Raw genomic sequence first — 21,883 nt, 5'->3', positions numbered from 1 at the left:
TTGTCAAAAAAAGTCATACCATTCATTTGGTCATTGCAAAAAAAAAAAAAAAAAATACTTTGCAAACTCTGACAATTTAAAACAGTGTAAATGTAGTTTGCAGAAATTTCGAATTAAATTATTAAAACTTAAGCCTCAAGCAAATTTATAAAATGGTTAAACAAATTAAACAATATAATTAGGAAACCCTGGAAATGCTTGTGTGCTGTACATTATGTGTTTGTACATTAGGACAAATGCAACAACCGGAATGTTCTTATGCTGAAGAAGTATGTCCATATACTGTTTCTGTATATGTTCCTCAATTGAAAAAGAAAAAAAGAAATAAAAAATATGTATATTAAGCCACCAGATGAACTACAACAAAGGCAAAAAACAAACAACAACAAAAAACCTTTAAAGATGTTCATTAAGTACTCTGAATTGTACAACACGGTAGGCTCAATACCTATGTTTACATCACAAGCTCCATCAATATTTGACCTAAAAAGACATATTCAAAGTGTATGAAGAATTGCTCCAGAATAATAATGTTCATATGCATGTTCTTGATGGAGACTGTACAAAATGTATTCCAAGTGTTTAAAAAAATTAGAATCGGTTACTATGCCTGAGTAAATTAAAATAGATAATAATTAAAACAGGAATAATTAAAAAAAATAAATAAAATAGGACTGTTAAATTTCCCTTTTTTCCCCAATCTGACAGAAGACAACACAATGCAAACAATTATTCAATTCACACAAATGGCATTGATTAGCTTCATTAGCTCCTTGACAATAAATCTTAATTGATTTTGCATTAAAATGTATTTTCAATATTCTTTCTTGAACAATAATGTAAAACTTTGAGCAAGTTAGGAATAAACACCACAAAGAAAATTTGTCAGAGCAGAGTTCAGCCTTTGCCTCAGTCATTTGTGACTTAATGAAAAATATTTACCCTGTCACAATTTTTTCATTTGTTTACTGTAATCATTAGTTCGTCTATTGCCTCCTAATTTGTCACTTGTCCAAAATGGGCTTTTAGACCCTTTCAGATCCATTGCAGAAAAATGTGAGACAGCATGTTTGAGGCTAAATTAAATACAAGGGAATGCTTCAGTGAACTTCATCAGGAAGTTTGGGCATTGTTTTAAAGACTTACTAGCATTGTAGAGCAACCCTTGTTGATCTACTTACAATTACTGATCATAGGAGGAATACGCTTTCTACCTAAAACATGTTACATATACGTTGAACGGATATACAAGCAGTTACTTAAACGTTTTTAACAGCTGGATCTTAAGGTAAGTTCAGCATTACCAGTTAGTCTCCGCCCCTCCCCTGAATGACTGTTTGTTGGTCAAAAACTTGCTAGATACCTATCGACTGACTGATTATTTGGCTGCTTACCTACTACAGTTAAATATACTTTAACATCTTTTAAAGCCAGAACTTATAAAGGTAGGGAAATTTCAATGACATGAGAAATGATTTCCATACAACGGTGATGTGACGAGAATGTTTGTTGTGTATGGAATCTTCCCGCTATTTTATAGCTCAACTAGCTAAGCTAACCTAGCTGGCTGTTATTATTTTGTTCACTCGGAATAGGCCGTCCACATTTAAGTCAGAAACACGCTTTAACGGTAATGGCGAAACGCTAGGCTAACGCTGTCTGTCACAAACAATTGCTCGTGGTGCCTTTTCTTGAGTGGAAACAGAACTAGTGTCAGTTGTTAGACCGGCAAACGTTAGCTTATTTGCTAAAGATAAAGCTGAACAGACGTAGTTCAGGGAAGACGCTAGGAGCTGACCACCATCCAGCCACAAACACACCGTGTGTATATATCCTGAATCTATTAAGTTGCATCTTAGTCCATTGCTTTAAGCGTAGCTCAAGTTTCTAATCAACTGAGCGTTTTTCCAGAGCATTTCGGTTGTTTTTAAGAGCTCGTTTTCTTGAACTTCACATGCGTTAATCAGCGCTGCTCTCGGAAGTCTTGTAACGCTGTAAACCTTAGCCAGGATTTCCGGCTCCTTTCAATTTGCCCTATGCTGTTTTGTTTCCGTTTATTCTATTTCCGTTTTAAAAGTTTTCTACGGGCAGAGTTATAATATGGTTGAACATACATTTGTGGAAGTTTAGATGCGCGAGTCATTTTTGGGATATTTTAACTGTTGTTTAGCACGCGGGGGACCGACGGTTGTGTAATGCACTGCCTCGCCCCGCGCTGCTAATTTGTAGCTAACTTGTTTTTACCGTCGGCCTCTTTAACTACAGCCACACATGTAACCTGGTGTATTGATACAAGTTTTGTTTACTTTTGCAAAGCCTAATAAAGACGATTAAATATTATTAGTGACTATTTTATGTAATTAATGGCCTATCAGTTGGCCTTTAAAACACCAAAGCCTCGCCCTTGAGTTGGCTAATGTTAGCAGTCAGTGAACTGTCCCAGACGACCAATGAGGAGTCGAGGCTGAGAGGCCTCTAGTAGAAAGCCCCGAACTGCTGTCATGTGTAGTTTATAAAATGTATAATAGCTAAATTTCTGAACTAGTTTTAACAGTGCACATAAAGCATTTTGATTTTTTTTTTTTAAATTTTGTGTTACATTCTATTTTACTTTTATTTATTTCTGTTTTGTATTTTTTAAATAATTCAAATATTGATAAATTACTTCATTAATTATTTATATACCCAGAAGTAGTGTAATATATATAATTTATGGGCATTTAACAGGGAAAGTAGCAAAATTTTTAAAATAGATTTACCTTTACGTACTACTTGCAAATAAATGCTAAAATTATTAGCTTTTCACCTATAAGTGTGGATTTGGCTGATGCATGCTGCTAATTTTCAGCCCAGCTAGCAGGATTCTTTTTAAGTTTGCAGCCAATTCAAGCAGTAGACACAGTATGGAGTCCTTACGACTAAAATTAGACATCTCTTTAGTGTGAAATACATCTAAAGTTGCTCTATATTTGTGTCAAAGTTGTGGTTTGATCTAAAAATGAAATGCCCCAGGTAGGAACAATCCAACTCTACTTTTAACAGACTTTTAAGATGCTGTAGTTTTAAAATCGGAGTTGTAACAAAGCTTTCCCTCCCACAACCAAAACTTAATATCTGTTAATGTGGTAAATATTGCTATCTTGAGGATCTGCACACAAAGAAAATTGTTCACTGATTACACCAAATTAAATTTTTTTCAAATGAGTTTTGTCAAAATGTAAAAAAATATTACAATACAGTAATATTAAACAGAAAAGCCAAACATTGTTTAATTTTAAAGACAGGAACTAACAAGAGTCAGTTTTGCATAAATTATTAAAATGATAAATTGATTAATTTACAAAGAAAAGGATGGTTTAGAGTATCAACCATATACTATGAAAAAGCAACTTGTAACCCACTGTGTCATTGTTGTTTCCTTTATTGATGCTGATCCTTTTACTGCTCATGTAGAAGAACTCTATTTTCTATCTTTCTATCTTAAAGCTATCTCCAAACAGAATGGCTAAAAGTGAGGCAGAGGAGATGATAGAAATAGAGATCGATGAACGGGGGAAACAGGCATGCCTGGAGGAAGGGTAAGTAAGAGAACGTAAATGAATCCTTGATATGCTTAGCATGTACAAAAATTACTTTTAACTTTCTTTTTCTCTCGTCTCTGATCTGATCTGTGAATCGTAGTGTTGAGGAGCAGACAATCACAGCATCTGATTTGATTCAGCAAGATATCGACATCAATGAACCTATTGGCAATTTGAAGAAACTTTTGGAGCCTCGCATCCAAATCGCACTGGATTCATTTGAAATCTGCTTGCAAGACATTCAGGTACTAATTCACAAATCCTTCCTGTTAAGAAATTATAATGAAATTGGATTGTTTTGTTGGGTGCTGGTATGCAGTTTGAGACATCATTTGAGTTTAACAGTGTTGACCTTATCTGTCAAACTCTTCTTTTTAGCTTCACCCAGATCACAGCCTTTTTGACCAGGGAGTGAAGACAGACGGCACAGTGCAGCTCAGTCTGCAGATCATAACCAAACCAGGTATTAATTCAACCAGAAACCATGATATAATTGAGATAAAATCCTCCAAATATGTAAATAAGTAATTATAAACAGCCATGTACTGCTATGTTGTCTAAAAGCCTCATAATTTGTTTTCTTTTTACTCAGGGGAAGAAAAGCTGAACATTTTGGAAATAGTTAAGCCAGTGGAAACAGTAGAAGTTGTGATTGATCCAGATGCAGCAGGAGAGGAGGGAGCTCTGGTGGAGGAGGGACAGCTCATTGCTGTAGAGCGGTCTTCTCTGTCTGATGAGACTTCAGAGCAGGTTACACGTTGGGCTGCAGCTCTTGAAGGCTATCGCAAAGAGCAGGTCCGGCTTGGCATACCATATGGTGAGGAATACTTCCATTACATACCTTACTGTGGTTGAAATCAGTCCTTAATGTAGTTTTAAAAAAATGTTATAGCTGTTGGTATGTGAAGGCTTCTCTTTCTTTCCTCAGACCCCCTGCTGTGGACAGCTGATCAGGTGATCCACTGGGCTGTGTGGGTAATGAAGGAGTTTAACATTGATGAGATGGAAATCGGCAGCATTCATATCCCAGGCAGAGATCTCTGCAGTTTCAGCCAAGAGGAGTTTCTTCAGAAAGTGCCAAATGGAGAAATCTTGTGGAGTCACCTGGAACTCCTGCGCAAATGTAAGTTAGGAACTAGTTTCACCTTGTACATACCGACGTTGACAGCTGATTTAGAGATTAGCAAGAAAGAATGTGCTACTAGAGTTGCATCTTGTTTATCAAACTTTAGCATCATATGAAGTGTAACTTGTTTTTTTTTTTGTTTGTTTGTTTTTGTTTTTTTTTATTACAGATGTACTGGCCAGCCAGGACCAGTCTGGAGGTGACGCCACTGTTACTATTGACCAACGTAAGTGTTGTAGTGAAGAGGTCTTTAACACCTCATAGACCCAGCACTGTGAACTGGATTTGCCTTGTGTGGAGTTGCTCAGATTAGCTTGTCTGACAAGACATGACACATTGTACCTTCAGAGAACGTAGTTATAAACAGTTAGTGCATTGTCTTTTTTTCCCTGCAGACTGAATTGCTACATTTGCAGCGCAGAAAAAAAAATCAGCATTTTACACATGAGATTTTAGAAAATAAAAGGACTCCGCTTAGCTGGATATGTTCTGATTATTAAAAACATGCATTATGAGTGACTTTTTTGTATGCATCTGTCTCTTTAGCTGTGCAGATAATACCAGCTCAAGTGAGTACACCTACTGCTATAAAGGTACTGAAGCAGAGCCGTGGCCCCAGAGCTCCCCGTATTTCAGGAGAAGAGCGCAGTTCACCTGGCAACCGCACAGGTAGTACACACCGCACACAAACCCTGAACCACTTGCATGCTGAGATTCACAGTTTAGAAGTACTGATTTTAATTGAAAGGTTTCAGATAAAATATTGTAATCTGAATGTTGCTGCCTGTGTTGGCTGTGTGCACCAACCAGTTAGGAAGGCACAGATGTCAACTTATCAATTAATGACTGTACAGAAAAGGTGAACATTGTGTCATTTATTTTATTTCATCGTTTTGCTTTGCCAAAGGCTTCTCAATTGTGTGGCACTGTTAAGAAAATAAAGTAAGATAAAGTGTTAGGATTTAGATTTTTTTTTTTTTTAATTTTACAGACCAAATTGTTCTATAATCGAGTGTAAATTAATCAATAATAGTGACACTTTCTGGCAGCCTTCCTTCCAAATTTTTTTGCTATCACATACACAGCTTTGAGGGTTGATCAGAGGTTTGCACTGTATTTTATATTGATGCAGTTTTTTGTAAAGGTTTGTGGTATTTGTCATTTACACTGACTGCCCTGTTTTTCTCTGGTTCAAGGTAACAACGGTCAGATCCAGTTGTGGCAGTTCCTGCTGGAGCTGCTGACAGACAAAGACTCAAGAGACTGCATCTCCTGGGTGGGTGAGGAGGGAGAGTTCAAACTCAACCAGCCTGAGCTTGTGGCGCAGAAGTGGGGTCAGCGCAAAAACAAACCTACCATGAACTATGAAAAGCTCAGCCGAGCCCTCAGGTTAGTTTTTTTTTTGTTTTGTTTTTTTAATCTGTATTTCATTTGTATTTTATTTCATTTTTGTCTTTAGACCTGTATTAAATGTGGGGATTTGCAAAGAGCCCATTCTGAAAGTGGACAAAACTGAATAAAAGATGGCTGTTGCTGCCTAGGGATGAGCCAATTCATTATTTAATTGATTCATCGTGATGCATCACTTTCTGATTCAATTACAATTTAAAAATGTTGAAAATGATTTTTTAAATATAATAATCAAATGGCAGGATCACAGCTGCGAAGTGCAGGGGTGTTGCCGAAATTCCAGCATGTGGCAATTAGTGATGGGAGAAAAAAAATGTGGGATATATGCTCACAAGGAAAAACATTGCTGACTGCTGAACGGAGACCTCTGTTTTTTAAATTGCTGTACCATACCCACAAATCTAGCTCTGCCAAAGGACCGGTAAGTGGTTAAAATGGTTATTTTTAAAATAATCTTTTGCAGATTTTAAAAGTGTGTAAATTATTGTTTGTAAGCAATAAAAGGAAAAAAAATTAATATAGAAATTATTGTGGGTTTAACAGGAAGTTATTGTGAAAAAATTGTGCCATGTGTTCTGTACAATAATAGTGTGCTAAAATTTCTGATCAAATTCAGTGGTGTCCATTGAGGAACACCCTAAAAATGTTCAGGGTCAGGTTTTTTTTCTTTCTTTCTTTATTTGTTTGTTTGTTTGCCATCACCCCTGCATTATGCTTTTAAAAACTGATAAACTCCACAAGCGGGGAAAAATTTTTGTTTTGGCACGAGTCAGACACCACTAAAAAAAAACGGCTGTGCGAGCTTTACATGTGACACGTTTGCCAGGGGCCACAGTCATCTTGGACATACCGTTGTCCATGCATCTCTCTTGTAGTTTATAGTTCATAGTTCATCGTTTGTGCTGAAGAGGAGGAAACTACTGAGGTTTGCTGGTGACAGCTGTAAAATCTGCTGGTCATAATACAGCCTGATGGATCAGGTCCAGATATTTGACGAGTGTCAAGATTACACAAGAGGACGTCTTCTCTGTATCATTGGGGCATCCCAGTACAGAACAGCTACTGGTTACTGATTATTTGACCCAGTTACTTGGATTGGTGTTTTCACTATATTTGTGAGTCTAGATTTATACTGAACTGTTAATGTGCCAAACCACGCAGCCATACTGTATCTGAGGATGCTACCAAGAACAGCATTCTAAAAAATTAGCTTGATCTCAGGTCAGACCCCATCATTGCCATCATCCCTGAAAGTTTGCCAGGAACATAAATCATTCGTGCTGCCCAGATCCTTTAGGGAACGGACCAGCAGTCCAGCCCCTTAAACTGTCTGGGTGGCAAATGGTAAAGAACAGAGATCCCAAGAAGGCAGCAGCTAGCCTTTCAGCCAGTTACTGAGCATGAGATTTATTCATCTGGTTTGAAAGCTAGCGTTTGGAAACATTTTGGTTTTGATGGAAACGAAAACAGACAAGGCCTGGACAAGACTTACTCCATATGTTAGTTGTTTATAGCCAAAATAAAATATAGTAATACTACAAACCTGCGACAACACCTCATGCATTCCCACCCCAGTTTAGAGGAGGAGGATAAAGCCACCAGTTGTTGTTCCAAACTATTGCTAACACATTTTCCATGGAAAATTTGGAAAAATATTTTAGATATGTGTTGGATTTGTTTATGGTTTGACATAAATAAAAGATAGTGGGGACAAATGTGTTTGATTACTTGAATTAATGGTTACTGAATGGAGTGTAAAGTAGTATGAAGGTAGCCACAGAGTGAGAAAAACAACCCTGACTCATTGAATATCTTAATAATCATTTTAAAATCGAATTGTAGCATCCTGAATCATAAACTAATGCAATCAGGAGGTACCTAAGATGGCACACCCCTGTTGCTGCCATAAGTCATATCAATAACTTGTCTAGCTGTTGCAAAAGCCTGATTGTTGTGTGCTCCTCTGCATCAGTGGAGATTTAGAAGCTTACTCTATCTAGGTCAGTACATTTTGTTTTGTTTTTGCCGTGTTTAAAAATAAATTTCAAAATGTGGTATTGCCACTATGACATGTTTGACTTCTGAATATGCTATAGATTTATTTTTTGTGTGATTTTTTCCACTTAGGTATTACTACGATGGGGACATGATAAGCAAGGTGCAGGGCAAGCGCTTTGTCTACAAGTTTGTTTGCGACCTGAGGACTCTGATTGGCTACAGTGCCGCTGAGCTCAACAGCCTGGTGACTGAGTGCGAGCAGAAGAAACTAGCTCGCATGCAGATACACGGCATTGGGCAACCCATCACTACAGTGACCCTAGCCACCACTGCCACACTAGACAAGGACAGCTGAAGATTGCATTGCAGCACTCCTATGTTGCCACATGCAAAGCGTGCCCTCCACTGCTGATTGGACATCACACACGTCAATTAGACACAAAGATGCAAGATTCCTGATCAGTGTGGATTAACATTATCATCTTTAAAGTTTCATTCAGTTTACACTGAGGCAGATAACATTTTCTAGCTTTTCTTTGAGAGGTGTGTTCATAATGAGAGAATGACTGATTGCTCGTTGTGTGACTGAATGCTTGAGTGTGACTGAAAACCCAATTAAGAGCTTGTTCTTTACCTGTCTGTAGATCAGGATTGTTTCCACTGTATATACCAATACTTCGTGTTTTTGATAGCCACAGGGCAAGTGTATTTTCATATTTTCCATTTATAAAAGACCTGTTTTGTATTTTATTTAGTGTCCATTCCCTAAATTGTTGGACTCTTTTCGTCCACTAGGGGGAATAAAGTGACAAGCATTTTCCAAATAGCTGTGTGCAAGGTGTGAATATTTTCAGGGTTGCATAAGTCACCAGTTAAGAGACCAAGCCAGGCACTTGTATGTACATTCAAAACTTTATTCATGGTATGGTGCGTGTAGAAAGCTTTTTCTTACTCTAAGCAAATGTTTCATTGAACTACATCTAGAGGAAGGTCACTGAAACAATGAGGAAAAAACATTTTTAATCACTAAGCTCCAAAGACAGCCTGAGTGACCATCAATACAAACTTTAAACATTCACCTGATTAAGAGCTTCAGTTAGTGTCTTTACATTTATAAAGGTGATATGTGTTGTATCTTTTTAATGATGCAGAATATGTCACATTCATGTTGACCATTAATATATGACAAGGTGAACATGTCTGTTGGAGGGCGATGTGGTCATTTGTTGCCTCTTTGATGACATTTACAGACTTGACAAATATGCGGGCAAAGAAATATTCACCACAAGACAAACAGAAGCACTGTACATGTATACACAGCAAATGTAGAAAAATAGTGTTTGAGATTTGGTGAAGGAATATGTGGAAAGCTTTTGGAAACCATCTCTCTAGGCCCAATAATTCTTACCTGTTAAATATGCACAGACTCCTGCACTGTACAATATTGCTGGCGCATTGAGAGTACAAACGCAAGCCTAAAAACATTTGGGGGATTTAGGACAAAAAAAGGGGGGGAGCAAATGAACTTTTGGACATGATGGATCTCCATTACCCAAATATTTACAATCAAGACAGCAGAGTGATAAATCTGGAATGATACAATTATCTAAAAACAAAGTGCAACGACAAGAGAATTAACAGCAATAATAACATTTGGTGGTAATCTTCAGCCTTTAAAAATGACAGAGTGCATAGAACGCAAACAGTAACACAATCGTCTTCCTTTCGGATACTATTACACTTCATATATTACATATGCAGAGAGCATTTTGCCCATGCAGCTAACACAACAGTGAAGCATGGAAATGAGCAGAAAGAGCCAAGATTCAGTTAAAGCAAGTCTGTGTGACGATAAAGCAGACCAGATTCTGAATACTTTTTTTTTCCTTCTTCATATAACAAGATCACAAAGAAGACACTAGAAATATACAATCCTGCTAAAATGTCTAAAGAGGACCACTTGAAGACCTCTACATACAGTATACTTTATCAGTCATCAATATGGCCATGCACTACGTATACTTACAGCTAATCTTTGTCATAATATATTACACATAAAAACAGAAACATTAAATATTTTTCAGCTTTTGTATATTTTGATCGAGTATATTTTTATGCTTTTTTTTTTTTTCTTTCTTTTTTTGTAAAACAAACCTGAAACACTTCAATCGTGCGGCGAGGTGTTTTGAAAGCCTTCATCATCTTAATGCAGGTAAGGGGAGGTGTGTGTGGGGAAGTCTGGGAATCGCATGGCTCTGATCTGACATGTGCAGGTGAAACAGGCTACCCTTGTCTAACTAGCTGAAGTGAAAATTTAGCTCTGTACAATTGAGGGGTAAGGGATTAAAAAGGCTTTGTTCCATGCCCGTTTCCTTAGACCCAAACCCCTGATTGAGACATGCAAAGATTTATTCTCTTCACTACGAAAGATGAAAATCAGCCTTCACATGGCTTTCCTCCCCTTGGACAGGGTAAGTGAAGATATGGAGGGGGCTGGGGACAAAGGACAAGAATGGAAAAGGCCCAGAAGGTGACAAGTGCTGGGAAATATCTGGAGGAAATGTTGGCAAGAAGTTCTTTAGTTCTGCATCTGCTCAAAGAATTTGTAAGTGGGATTCTCATAGCCGTTCTGCTGCATCTTGGCCAGATGACGTTCTTCTGGTGTCACCGCTCCGTCCACCTTTAAACACACGAGGGCAGTTTGTAAAGCATCAACTGTACAAAAGACCACAAGAGCAAAAAGCTTCAGAGCTGAACCTTAGGCTTTACCTCAATTACACCATGATGAATAGAAGTGTATTGTTTCTTCCGCAGCATCACCAAAGTGATGACGATGACCGTTGCTATGACGACCCCTCCAACCATAAGCCCAATTATGGCACCCTTATTGGACCCCACATCCTCAGCAAAGAACACCTGTCATTAATCCATGAAAAAAAAGCAAAGCCACTGAGTGCAATGTATGAGCTGCTGTAGGACTAGAAAAACAATTCAACTACAATAGTTGGATTGTTAACTGTATTCATACCAGTTTTTGAGGATAAACTTCATAACCTACACTCTCTCTCACTTCAGTCACCTCTGGCATCTCCTCTGGCTTCAGGGCAGAAACTTAAAGAAAACAAGCATGCACAGAGTTGTCTTAAAAACAAAAGTATTCATAAATCTGGTGTTGAAACAGAATATGTGTGTATTACGTGTTATTGAATATAAGTAAATACACATAAAATAGCAACCTATCTTTATGAAAATATAGGCTCAAATACTCTGTAAATTAAAGAAATACTACAGCGCCAAAACCTTTGCTTGTCATTTCTCAGGGGTTATGAAATGGGAAGTGTGTCTAAGTGTGTCTGACCTGTTCAAATGTTCTTTACTGATAATATCTAACCAATCTCATGGTAGTTATACAGTTCAACATACAGGGAGAAATGACATAAAGAGTCACATCCTTCAGTACATTAGCACTTATTAAGTATTTTACAATAATCACTTTGTTTTTGGAAAATTTTCCTTTTTGGTGTGAAAGACATGTATCATGCCAAACGAAAGCGCATACCAGAGTATAAAAGCATGAAGATGAATGCTACTAAATAAGTAGTTGGTATGGTTTAAATGCTTATGCCAATGAAAAGGCCTTCATTGAACAAATATCACTTTATTTTGCCTTTTAACATACAAAAAATTCTTAGAAGCAAAAATTAGCCAGAGAAACATCAACAGATGGACAATTCTCTAACACTGGACAAAATAAAATACCGAAAGATGGTGGCAGAAGAACTGGCAAGTCTTCATACTCATTAGGATCCATATTTAGGCACCATGAAGATCTGTACAAAATTTCCTGAATTGCTATAAATGTTTAAACTTTTTACAACTGTCAACTGTCCCAAATCATTGCACTCCAAATGTTTAGGTTGGTCATGCCACATATAATGTATTTAAATGTGAGAATATTTAAAATATGTCTGCAGGTGCAGACGTAATGAGAACATAGGCGGCACATATAGCATACCAGGTCGTGTTGGAAGTCCTCTGTCTGGATTTGGACGAGCGTCAACAGGCTCAACTGCAAAAAAAAAAAAAAAAAGGCAAATGTCAAACAGCACTGTAACTACATAGAGTTACAATGTCTTATATTTATATGCCTTACACAGTAAATATTTATTCACATTAGAATAAATCTTAGTATCTGAAACTATGAAGTGTTTTACCGTGGTTCTCTGTGTTTGGCTGGTTAAAGCTCTCTGGATGAATAAAGCCCAGTCCATCCAAGCCGGGATCCATAGGGGCAGAGCTGAATGTCTGATCAGGCATCAAAGCATCATTACCGTAACTCACCCTGCCGTCCACCTGCCAACACAGAAAAACATTAATCATGCTGCTGTGGATGGTTTTCTTGAATCTTGAAAACATCAACAGAATAATCACACATTTGGCTTCTAAATTCTGATGTTATTAAACACAAACTCTACTGTAAACAGTGCATCTAAAAAACATTAATCATACCTATAGCTGTGAGTTTTTTACAGCTACTGTAACATAAATTTCTTGTATATTTACTTCACTATTTCTGCATAAGTTTCTGTGTGTCGTGACTTTGTTTCATCCGTCATATCATTCAGCGGTCACTCAATATATGAGCGAGGCATATGTGAGTGGGTGCAGCTTGACTCACCCGCCCATCGCTCTGCAGGGAAGAGACTTGCTGAGACAGCTCCGCCTGAACTCTCTGCATTATACTTGCTGTAAAGAAAAGGCAGCATGAGAGCAGCATAATGACAGATGGGAGGCAAAACTGGTGAGAATGAGTGAGAGGAGAATAAAAATAAGTTGGGCAACTTCCACGTAATGTCCTGATTACTAAAAGCATTTTGAGTGTGAGGGTGGTATTTTACAAGCGCACCATTCATTAGTACTCTTCAGACTTGCTGTAAAAGTCCTCACTCAGCACCACAAGAGGTTGAAGGGTCACTTAATTAGTAAAGTCTGCATAGTGTTGCTGTAAATTTTAAGGTTGTAGTAGGCAGTATTAATTAAGTCTCACCTTCTGTTCGATGAGCTATCCCACTGGGCAGTTTTTGTTTGGATTTAAAAAAACATCCAAAATGGGTCTAAAGACATGTTTGCATTGCTAAATTTGTTTAAAAAAATTTTTCAAAACGTGAAGAGATGGACTAAATAATCACTTTTAGCTCAGATTTCACCAGGTTTGGGAATATACATAGAGCTGAACTCAAGAGCAGGACTCCAGCAGCTCTTCTAGTAGTCATCTGAGCTACACAGCTACATAATTATGCACAGCAGCACTACATGAATCAAACAATTATTTAAGCAAACAGATTTAAGTTGTACATCTTATGCCCATCAGAGTTTTGCATGATGAATTAAGCAATATGGACAAAACTGCCTGGGCTAAAAGTGGTACATATTTAGCCAGAGATACTCATGGCTAAAGGGGGGCTATGACTACACGCAACTTTGAAATGATGTCTTGTGCTCAGTGGGATGACCTGTAGGTATGAGAGCATTAAACTGAATTTATGCTCTGTCCATAGTTAATTTTGGATAGCAACCAAAAACCATGCACAGCCCAATGACATAGCAGAGGGTATGAGTCACCCATTACCTGTAACTTTCTGAAATCAAAATCTGATAATTCACTCTGATTAGAATATCCAAGTAGAGGTGCTATATAGTGTATGACACCATTTAGTAACATGCACTTTAAACACACAAGTCATTGGACATAATAATCCCAATCTCTAAGAATGAAAGACTTACCGACTTGATTTTGGATCTCATTAGCCACACTGGGCACCTTATAGAGTAGACCTAATGACTGATTCATCCTCTCATCAATCACTCGAAGATGGGTCAAAACCTAGAAGTCAGAGTGCAATTCTCCATCATCATTTTTTGCATAAACCATCAAAGAATTAATCATTTAATTTAGGCTACAAAAAAATTTAACAGTGCAAGTTCTTCATCACATTAATGGTGAGAAGTATTTATGAGTTTCAGTACCTGAGTTCGGATCTGTGCGGCCTTCTTGGGATCAACTGTGCGGACGTGCTCGTAGTGTTTGAGCGCGTGCTGCCTATCCTTCTGTTCTGCACGGACATATTTCTTCAGCAGGCTCAGCACCTGACGGGACTGATGGTAGAGTTGATAGGATTATTACACAGATATAGAGATGTGTGTGGATATGTGTATGTGTGAATGTTTGTACCCGAGGAGGATTGGCCTGTAGAGCACTGAGGTAATTTTCCAGAGCCAGGCGTCGGCGGCTGTTGAGCAGAGCTTCCACCCGGGCCATATGCGTCTCCACCAGCTGCTGTCTCTCCCCTGCTGCCTCCTGCTCCAAGGCCTCCACCTTCTCCTGGAAGTGCTGCAGATATGCAGCATTGACAAAATAACATAAAGCAGAGTGCCGCATGCAAGGAAATAGACATTTGCATTAAGTGATGAGAGAGGAAAAATGCATGAAACATTCAAATACCTGATACTCTGCTTTATATATGTAACAGATACTCTGATCCGCTCACTTCTTTATCATTGAAATATTAAATTGGAAAACTAATGGAATTATTTTTGAAATTGACTAACCACCTTTGTTTACAGCAGAAGTTTTAAGATCATGACTACCTGGATGACAGCTTTTTTGTCAGCACGTGGAAGGTTCTTAGCCTTTTTCTCAGCCTCCTCCCACTCCCTCATCACCTGGACATTACAAGAGTGATTTGAAAGACAAACTACTGCATAGTGACATATCTATGTATGTCAAATCAGACATTTGAACTTCCAAAGGGAGATGTTTAGGGTGAAAACACACATACCTGGGACATCTTTTCTCGGTGTCTGGCCTCCAGGCTTTCTTTGGCCTTCTGGAAGAAGGTGTGTTCATTGTCGTCTCCAGGAGATTCAAGGTACTGATCCACAGCATCTGGAGGACTGGGTGCAGTGGTGGGCACTGGAAGGGAACAAAGGGACGAATCAAGTCCAGAGCAAAATGACATGAACCAGAGAGACTTAAACAATAACAAATAAAGAGGATGCATGAAAAGTAAAAAGAGCTGATAAAGAGTGATATCTGTCAACATACAATGCATTCCAAAGAGCCAACATTACATAGTACTTTGATACACATGTGGGTTAAGATAAGGTTAGGTACACACAGAAATGTGTTTTATAATATACACACATCAGATTAAAGATGCACGGGTTATCAGGGGACAAAGAGTGATGAATTTTCCAGGATGAGTGAGTGTGTGTTCATCTGTGTTTGTGTTTATTGTGGGACTCTGTAGATAAGATGCAAAGTGCTGAGTCACAATCAGGGTAGACTGTACCACTGAGGAGTACAAGGGGTGATATTAGTAAATAAACCCATTTAACCTTTAAAAGAGTTTTCCCCATTCAACAAACACACTTTAGCTGTAAACACACTCAGCTGGTTAAGACAAATTGAACACATCAATACAGAATCAGCTTCTGGCTCAGGCTACTGCAGAGCTGCAGAAGCAGACAAAAGACCTCAACAGGGTGTACTACAGAGCAAAGCATGCAGACACAATATGAACAGAAATGCATGCAGACACACACTGACACTGTTCAAATTTTTTTGTTGTTCAATCCTCATGCTGTGAGAAGTATCAGTTAGTGATGCTAGTCAGAAATACCTAAATGTGTAGCTGATTAATTTGGAGATGGGGGACTAATCTATGTGACTGTGTCATAAACACTTTCCATCTGGGATGTGATCTGCGGGCTTTTACACAGCAGACTGACATCTATCTTTCATTTCTGGGTATAAACATCGCTACAGTCAGTGTCATGAAAAGGAAAGTAGCTGTTAAAATAATACAGTTGTCAATTTCACTGATTTTCCTTCTTGTCAACAAATCACACAAAACAATATATTTATTTTTTTAAATAATAAAATTCATTTTAAATTATTCTGTTTGGCTATAATCCCAGTAGCACTGTCTAAAGTTACCTGTTGCGTTGGATGGCAGGATTTGATTTACTAAGTTCACAGGGACTACAGCTTACTGAACCTCGGTGCATTACTTACAGGTGTGATGGGCTCAAATAAGCACTGGATCATAACTGACTTTTGCTCTATTTACTCCTGTCAGAATTAAGTACAAACAGTATGCTACTACCAAGGACTGATTGGTGGTAGCTTCATATTAAGCTAAGAAACAGAAAGCAGCCGAGTCAGCTGTTGAACTCTGTTTCGTTGTTTTAACCTAACGTGCTGCAGGCAGCAGTTTCATATTCTGCAAACAGACTTCAGGGCAGTGTAGATCTTCTCATCTATTGTTAACGTTTTTCAAGGGATTTGCTGACAAGTAGAAAAACCTAGAAAATTGTTGCTTAATTATTATCAGGCTTTCACTTTGATTCATGTTTTCAACTAATCTGGTGATTTTTTTCTTAGCTTTCCATTATATGAATGACTAATTAAAGGAAGACTGAATAATTGACACCTAATGTAAAGGGAAGCCCACGATTCTATTGTGCTGTGAGGGGGAGGGGGGGGGGGGGGGGGGGGGGGGGGGGGGGGGGGGGGGGGGGGGGTTATTTTACATGGTTTGGCTCAGTTATTCCCCTTAAAGGGAACAAACACTGCAAAGGATCAACCTGATTCTATCAGGACACTTTTCAGTCTTCATGTTGTCTCTTTTATGGATAGAATGGAGTCCGGCCCAGGGTGTACCCTGACTCTCATCTGCTAATTGCTGGGAGAGGCTCCAGCTAGAGAAAATGAATGTATGGCTGGATGGCTGGATGGATGGATGGATCGATCATTCAGTATGTATGAGGATATGATATTTGCAGTCCAAATATCTCAGCTAAACACTTATGAGAGATACTGAACTATGTTAAACAACTGCCTATTAATACTACACCCATGTAGGATAATCCCTAAGACTTGTGTCATAAATGCCAATGCATATCTCCAAATCAAGTGGTGGCCCAGCACCTCAGATAGACATTTTTCCTTTAATTTGTCCCCCATGTGTAAGCATTAAGGGAAAACGTGCTCTCCAGTGAGAGGTAAGTTTATGGGTCTTTTATAAAAAAAATAATATAATGTCGTAGTTGACACATGACTATAAATGAATGAATCCTGTTATTAGTCGTTAAGATCTTAAAAACTCAGAATGGTGGGAGACAGAAAGAGTAATTAATGAGACAGAAAAACAGTCTGCAGCAGCCACGAATGAGGCTGATGAGGCGGACACTTCAGGGTTTGGCTCCAGTTCTGCGACTTACACGAGCTGCTGCAGACAGCCAGGCAGTAATCCTCCGACATAAAGTTATTCCTGTTGCCCCCACAGCCCCCGAATAAGAAGGGAGCACAACGGCCCTTCTTAGGCACGAAGTACCAACGCTCCAGCATGGCGTGACACGGGCCTGACTCAGCAGGAGCCCAACAAACCGCTGAGGTAATGTACACACAGGCAAAATTAAATTACACATCACAGAAAAAATTAAAGAAAAATAAAGTGAGCTTTTGAATTTAATGGAAAACAAAAATGAAACCAGAGCACGAGATGAAGAACCTAACTGATTGGATGAATGTATACAAAGAGTCCAACTGATCTCTTACCTCGCACAACTTCCTCAACAGATTCAGTGGTGGTGGTGGTGGTGGTTGTCATAGCGATGTTAGCATTGCGCTCATCGCTATCTCGCTCATCCATCACATCAACGTCTTCTTCCTCGTCATCCTCTTCGTCCCCATCTGCATCCTCATCCCTGTCATAGGTTTCTGCCTCTTCGTCCTCGTCTTCATCATCCTCTGCGGTGGCTGGCTCGGTGTCAGCTGGACGTGTCATGCTGCAGACAGAGCAGCTGGTTCAAGTCTGTCTATCAAAAAGTGTGTGTCCATGTGTGTGCTTGTGAATTAAACTTTGGGAGCAATGATACCTGTTATCGGGGTATTCAGCCTCAGCTCCGCCCCACCACACGTCAGATTCCTCCCCTTCTTGTTCCATGCTGTCTAACTCACGTTCTGCCTCCACAGGGCAGCACACAAACTCTACCCCTCGGAAGCGATCAATACCACACGGCAACAGCATCCCGTAGTCATGGAGATTCATTGAACGGTCACCACAGGACTATTTAAAAAGCAGAAATATATTTAAATATTAACAGTCATTCATTCCAGAAGTACATTGGTAAAATTTAACTCATGGTGTTGGACCTTGAAGCCTTATCTGTATTTTATTTTTTACTGATATTGCTTTAATAAGTTAATATATGACAGTTAACAGCCACTCTGACAGGGATATGGGATAAAAGGAGCGCATATCAGAGGATAGAAGCAGAGTGGGTTAATACCAAATAGAATTAGGAAGAAAAAGACATTTACAACTGCTAAGTTATTCAGTGTGAGCTATCAGAAAACCGGGTAGTAAAGAAGAAAGGCAAAAGGCGGCTAAAAGTCAATAACAACTACAGTGACAGTGGGGCATTCTAGGTAGCGTGAGCTCTGGACAGTGATATTAATTTCTGCCTAGCCTCACCTCTTTGGCTACAGTGTGCCAGTGCAGGTGGCTCTCACACTGATCCATTAGTTCCTTGTGCAGGAACTTACACTTGTCTGGAACCAGCAGGGCGTCGCTAACAAACTCCCCAACTGCAACATAATTATTCTTTTATTCTTGGCATGGATTAATTCACACATTTATACACAGAAAACACACTCGCTAACATGCATTTCAATTGTACTGGTACAACTGCTTACCTAGGCAGCGATATGGCACTACAATGTGTGTGTGACTGCGGCATTGCTTGCGGCCTTTCTTGCACCAGTTAGGAATGCTAACTGGTTGGTTGGCCTCCACAACATTTGTGATCTGTAGCTCAGGGTACACCTGTCGATAAAAAAGTTAAATTTTATTTCTCTTCCCACATTACTCGCATTCCTGTTCGATCTGTTTATTCTCTCTGTTCTATTTCTCTCTTTCTCTGCAGTGCTGTCTGTCTTAAATACCTGTTGGCAGTATTGCAGAATGCCCTCCTTGGTGCTAATGCAGCTCTTGGTTCCAGAGGGGTCGGGCTCCCATTTGCCACTCTGTACATTGATGTGCATATTGAGCTTCCCACAGAACATGGCCACCTGGGGCTCAGTTAGTAAACCCACAGAGTCATCCACAGGCACCTGGAAAGACAAAAGAACAACTTTAAATCTTTTAAACGTTAAATACCAAAGCTGGTGAAGTTTAGTTTAAATTTAAATCATCCTTGTGTAGCTTGCATAACATTAATTCCCTTTTAATTTACTTGATCGCTCGATGTTTAGCGTTAGGATTACCAACCATGCAGTAAAGGCTTCCTTAAATTACTTTGCACCACTGCAGATTTAACCTATATATGCATAAATAAACATAACTACTGCTTTGAGCCTCAGCCAAACTGGGTCTACAATATCATTCCTTAGATCTGAGATATGACAGAGAACAGCCACAGGCAGCACCAGCTTTTGTTAGTCTTTCTTAGTGGCTATGTACGTTCACCACAAAAACCACACACTACAACAAGCTAGAAATATTCTGCTGTGAACAAATACATATGAAGTGCAAAAAAAAAAAACTTTTTTCAATAGAACTGCCTTTGGGTATTGACCCAATAAGAAAGAGCCGTCTGCAAATGTTTTCCTTTTGTGTTTGAGGACTGAAGAACTGAAGGAAGTCTCAATCTGTCTTTTGCCCTCTAGTTTTTGGCAGACATCAGAAAAGACTGATGCTGCAACTCAACAAAATGCTAACCACCAAGCCATCTGTTACCAATCTTTAAAAAAGACCCTCTAATTTCACCCATATCCATCCTGTGAATCAGTGGCATTGCTTTGCGAAGACAGCTCTCCTCTAACCTGGTTAGTTTGTTGTATGATCTTGTGCATTGTTTAGCTTTGCAATTTCTTCAAGTGTCTGCTTCATTTATCTTACTCATTCTCAGAAGTAGAGAAGTGTATTAACCAACGACAAACTACTGAATATAAACCTTAAAAAACTGTGAAATACACTACAGTTGGCATGTCACTGCAAATTTTCCCACTCTTAGCATTGTGCCATACGGCACAGAGATAACCTGTCAGACCGGCTTTTACTTAGGAGTGGCAACAACCACCACAATGCAAGAAGTAGACAGTTTCAACCACTTTTTTTACAGCACTACTATGACTCAGCATCGTAAACAGCTAGCACTAACACAATAGGTGAATCATATTGGAGTATATTTGAAGAATACGTTACATTCTAAGAGAAAAAGTTTTCCTAATGACCTGCAAGTCCAATTTACAAATTTCACTTGATAGCAAAGTTATTTCAATTAATTAGTAACTTTTGAGTTCCATTTAAATAGTGCAGCTACAGTGCCATGACAATCAGAAGAACGACCAATGAGTGTATCCTGCATAATTTCGCTGTGCAGAGACTTTTCTCTGCAGCACTCTTGGGTTTGGTTAGAGGAGCTGTCAATATACATATTGAGCCTTCATTATCATGACAGCTCTCACAAAGTCACGGGGCAAATAACGCCATCATTGTATGATTTACACTTAGTAATGCAGGTCCTGTTCACCTAACTACTGTTCCTGAGGTGCATCTTTGGACCAGCACAGCAGCAACAATCCACAGGCGCCATCTTGCTGTGTGAAACTACTCTGGCAGCAGCTGCATCCTTTTTTTTTTCCATTATCCTCAGCAGTTTCGCCGTCCTGCAGCTAGCTGAAGCTCCGCAGCTGGGCCACAGACAGCCTATACATTAGCAGTGCTAACAGCTATGTGGGCATTACTGAGTAGTAACTATTAAATATAACAGCTAGTGTTGTCTTGGTACCGTTCACGCTGTCAACAAGAGAAACTAGCCACACTAGAATTTTCCGTTATGGTAGCAAATCGGTCGTCATACCAATCTGTATAATGTCCTAGAAAAAGCTGGGGAACGTTAGCTCCAACGACCCCATTAATTGTCTAAATAGTCGGCCAAACGTACAATTGTTGACTAAATTTAAAAACGCATAAATTGGCAATAAAATACTCAAAGACAAACAAAAACATCAACATGCTATGCTCGATCTGTCAATCGCTGACATCTAACGGTAGGCCTGTAGCATTGCTGACTTTCCTGGTTAGCTATACGCAATAAATCTGTGTAAATTAATACACATCATAACATGGACTCATATAAAAAGATGTTAAAGGTTTTCGGGGGAAATGTTCTACTGGCTTAAGTGGAATAAGCTCTACAGATAATCCCTTGTGATTATGATAGTGTTTTCTTTGGTAGCAGAAATAAAGCCTTCATTTTTATCTGTTAAAAGCCACGTAATGTCTGTTACATTACTGTTTTGGCAGTTTTATAAAATGCGCCTTTACTCCGATTTTGCACAATGGTTGACAACGTCTCGTGACCTATGTGACGACAGGCCCTTTCCAAGCCGATCCGAGCCTGGGAACGTCTCGCCAACACCCCGCCACGGGCTGCGGTTTCTCCGCTGAACTCACCTCAGATGAAAGCGTCAAGGTCGCCACCAGTAACAGCAGAAACGCCGTGTGCTCCCCCATACCGTCCTCCCGGTACCTAGCACCGCCGTTATGTTCACGAATATGCCGTCTGGTAAAGGAGAAATGTTAAAATGGGTTTAAATGCGTAGAGAGACCGTGGACTGACGCACTCTGATCCGGATGATCCCTATTTTCTCCCGGTGGTGGCGCCGGTGGGAGGCTGGAAAATGTGTTTGGATCTG

General features: G+C 39.2%; 2 protein-coding genes across 6 annotated transcripts; one reads left to right on the top strand and one right to left on the bottom strand.

Moving 5' to 3' along the window:
- Positions 1-1,223: 1,223 nt before the first annotated feature.
- On the top strand, positions 1,224-9,612 carry gabpa (GA binding protein transcription factor subunit alpha). Of its 4 annotated transcripts, none has more exons than XM_042002000.1 (10): positions 1,224-1,288; positions 3,487-3,578; positions 3,682-3,826; positions 3,960-4,044; positions 4,174-4,398; positions 4,510-4,704; positions 4,877-4,933; positions 5,254-5,376; positions 5,904-6,096; positions 8,245-9,612. In XM_042002000.1, the coding sequence occupies exons 2-10, from the start codon at positions 3,502-3,504 to the stop codon at positions 8,468-8,470; spliced, it is 1,326 nt and encodes a 441-aa protein (XP_041857934.1). In that variant the 5' UTR covers positions 1,224-1,288; positions 3,487-3,501; the 3' UTR covers positions 8,471-9,612. The 4 variants fall into 4 exon arrangements, with proteins under 4 accessions (XP_041857934.1, XP_041857932.1, XP_041857933.1 ...); XM_042001998.1 differs by lacking the exon at positions 1,224-1,288 and adding an exon at positions 1,313-1,445; XM_042001999.1 differs by lacking the exon at positions 1,224-1,288 and adding an exon at positions 1,740-1,821.
- Positions 9,613-10,209: 597 nt separating this feature from the next.
- appb (amyloid beta (A4) precursor protein b) lies at positions 10,210-21,879 on the bottom strand. Of its 2 annotated transcripts, XM_042001992.1 has the most exons (18): positions 21,642-21,879; positions 19,127-19,294; positions 18,878-19,007; positions 18,657-18,769; positions 18,058-18,248; positions 17,738-17,967; positions 17,401-17,568; positions 14,955-15,088; positions 14,764-14,838; positions 14,348-14,506; positions 14,143-14,271; positions 13,900-13,999; positions 12,794-12,861; positions 12,330-12,468; positions 12,131-12,184; positions 11,144-11,226; positions 10,885-11,031; positions 10,210-10,795 (listed from the first exon to the last, which is right to left on the bottom strand). In XM_042001992.1, exons 1-18 carry the CDS (start codon positions 21,699-21,701, stop codon positions 10,694-10,696), a joined length of 2,250 nt encoding a protein of 749 aa, XP_041857926.1. In that variant the 5' UTR covers positions 21,702-21,879; the 3' UTR covers positions 10,210-10,693. The 2 variants fall into 2 exon arrangements, with proteins under 2 accessions (XP_041857926.1, XP_041857927.1); XM_042001993.1 differs by lacking the exon at positions 17,401-17,568 and having other exon boundaries at positions 21,642-21,877.
- Positions 21,880-21,883: the final 4 nt, after the last annotated feature.

Source organism: Melanotaenia boesemani, chromosome 12, assembly GCF_017639745.1.
Source record: "Melanotaenia boesemani isolate fMelBoe1 chromosome 12, fMelBoe1.pri, whole genome shotgun sequence".
NCBI lineage: Eukaryota > Metazoa > Chordata > Actinopteri > Atheriniformes > Melanotaeniidae > Melanotaenia > Melanotaenia boesemani.
The sequence above is the reverse complement of the archived record's forward strand: the minus strand, read 5'-3'. Positions and strand labels throughout refer to the sequence as shown.